This window comes from Crocuta crocuta, unplaced genomic scaffold (genome assembly GCF_008692635.1).
Source record: "Crocuta crocuta isolate KB4526 unplaced genomic scaffold, BGI_CrCroc_1.0 scaffold636, whole genome shotgun sequence".
NCBI classification, from domain to species: domain Eukaryota; kingdom Metazoa; phylum Chordata; class Mammalia; order Carnivora; family Hyaenidae; genus Crocuta; species Crocuta crocuta.
In genome coordinates this window covers 1,282,012-1,283,449 of record NW_027530380.1, presented here as the reverse complement: position 1 = coordinate 1,283,449, position 1,438 = coordinate 1,282,012, and the positions used below count along the sequence as shown (strand labels likewise).

The window sequence follows — 1,438 nt, the reverse complement described above, 5'->3', positions numbered from 1 at the left end:
GGGCCCCCCCCCCCCCCCGCCCCGCCGCCCCTCAGCTGGGGCACCAGACCCAGAAGCCACAAGACCCAATGCCCAGACAGCCCACGCAGGCGGATCACCGAGAGCTTCTCCAGGCTGGAAAAAGCCTGCAATCCCCCCGTCGGAGTCAGAGCGGGAGGGGGTGAGTCACTGGGCGTGTACTTGCATCCCCAGCCACATCCCGTAAAATGCCTGCCCTGGAGCCTGCCCCCCCAGCCCCCCCACCCAGGGCTCTGTTTTTCTCTGGAGATTTCTGGGGACTTCTCCCCAGCCAGTCCCATCAGAGCCGCTGCACCACGGTCACTCTGGGCGGAGGCTAAGGGACACGGGCCCTGACTGGACTCTGGGCCCCGCTCAGACCTCGGGGCTCACCCTGGTGTAGTTACGGGCCTGTCTCAAGCCTCCGTCTCCCCCACTGTGGATGAGGACATACTAGGTAAACTCGAAGGGGGTCCCTCCAACCCGGAGATTGTTTCTCCTGCGGTTTAGAAGGGAATTCCAGAATTTTCAGGGACCTCAGAGAAGTAGGGGGCTGGGAAGAGAAGGCGGGGTGGGTTGGCTGGATGTTGTCAGAGTCTCGGCCCCGGCTGGTGCCCGGACCACCAGACCCTGGCCTCGAAGGGTGACCCAGAGCAGGCGTGCTCCCTGGGGACACAGGACATCAGCGCCGCCTCGGAGCCGCCTCTCAGGGCCTCCCGGCAGGGCCTGGCCGTGGGGAATAGCTGACCACCCATCTCCACGGGGAAGAGACAGGACAAGGTGGCAATGGCTCGCGGGCTCTGCACAGGGCGGGACTGGGGGCTTCGGTCCCCGTGCTTGGCTCACAGATGAGGACACTGGCGACTGGGGGACCTGGGGGACCGGTAACCAGTGCCGCCCACCCGTCCTTCGACAGAGGCTGGGCCTGGGCGGCAGATGCAGGGGGAGGAGGTCCTGGGCGCGGTCTGCTGCTCCCGCCACACCCGGCCCACCAGCGCCCGGACCCCCCCTGGCGCCCAGAAGCACTTGCCTTGTCCCTGCCCCCAGGATGGGTCTCCCAGGAACAGTTTCCCGCCATCTCCGGGCCTGGCGCGTCCAGACTCCTCCCAGCTCTGCTCCTGGCTCCCGGCCCGCACACCTCTGGCAAAGGCACAAAGGGTCACGTCAGCACAGCCGTGTCCCGCCCGCCCAGAAAGCCCCCTCCACATTCCCGGTCCCTGTCCCCAGGCCCCAGGGGCTCTCCCCTGAGAGGAAGAGGCTGACGGGCCAGCACGTGGCCCCCTCCGGGCAGGGCCGTGCAGGAGGCTGAGAGGTCGTCCTGCTGAGCACAGGACAGGTCGCAACTGGACGCGCTGCCCCTCCTGCCTGGGCTCCTTGTTCACCCCTCACAGTACCCTAGACACTCACTGCTGTTGGCTGTGGGGGGGGGGAGGCCCCTCCT

At 67.4% G+C, this 1,438-nt stretch overlaps 1 protein-coding gene across 1 annotated transcript in view; it reads right to left on the bottom strand.

Annotated features, from left to right (window-relative positions):
* LOC144233553 (mas-related G-protein coupled receptor member F) overlaps window positions 1-1,438 on the bottom strand; it is an 8,677-nt gene that overhangs the window by 4,451 nt on the left and 2,788 nt on the right. Inside the window, exon 2 of the mRNA XM_077766510.1 lies at window positions 1,028-1,137. Coding sequence (XP_077622636.1) covers window positions 1,028-1,075 — 48 coding nt within the window. The 5' untranslated portion in view covers window positions 1,076-1,137. The remainder of the gene's footprint in view (window positions 1-1,027; window positions 1,138-1,438) is intronic.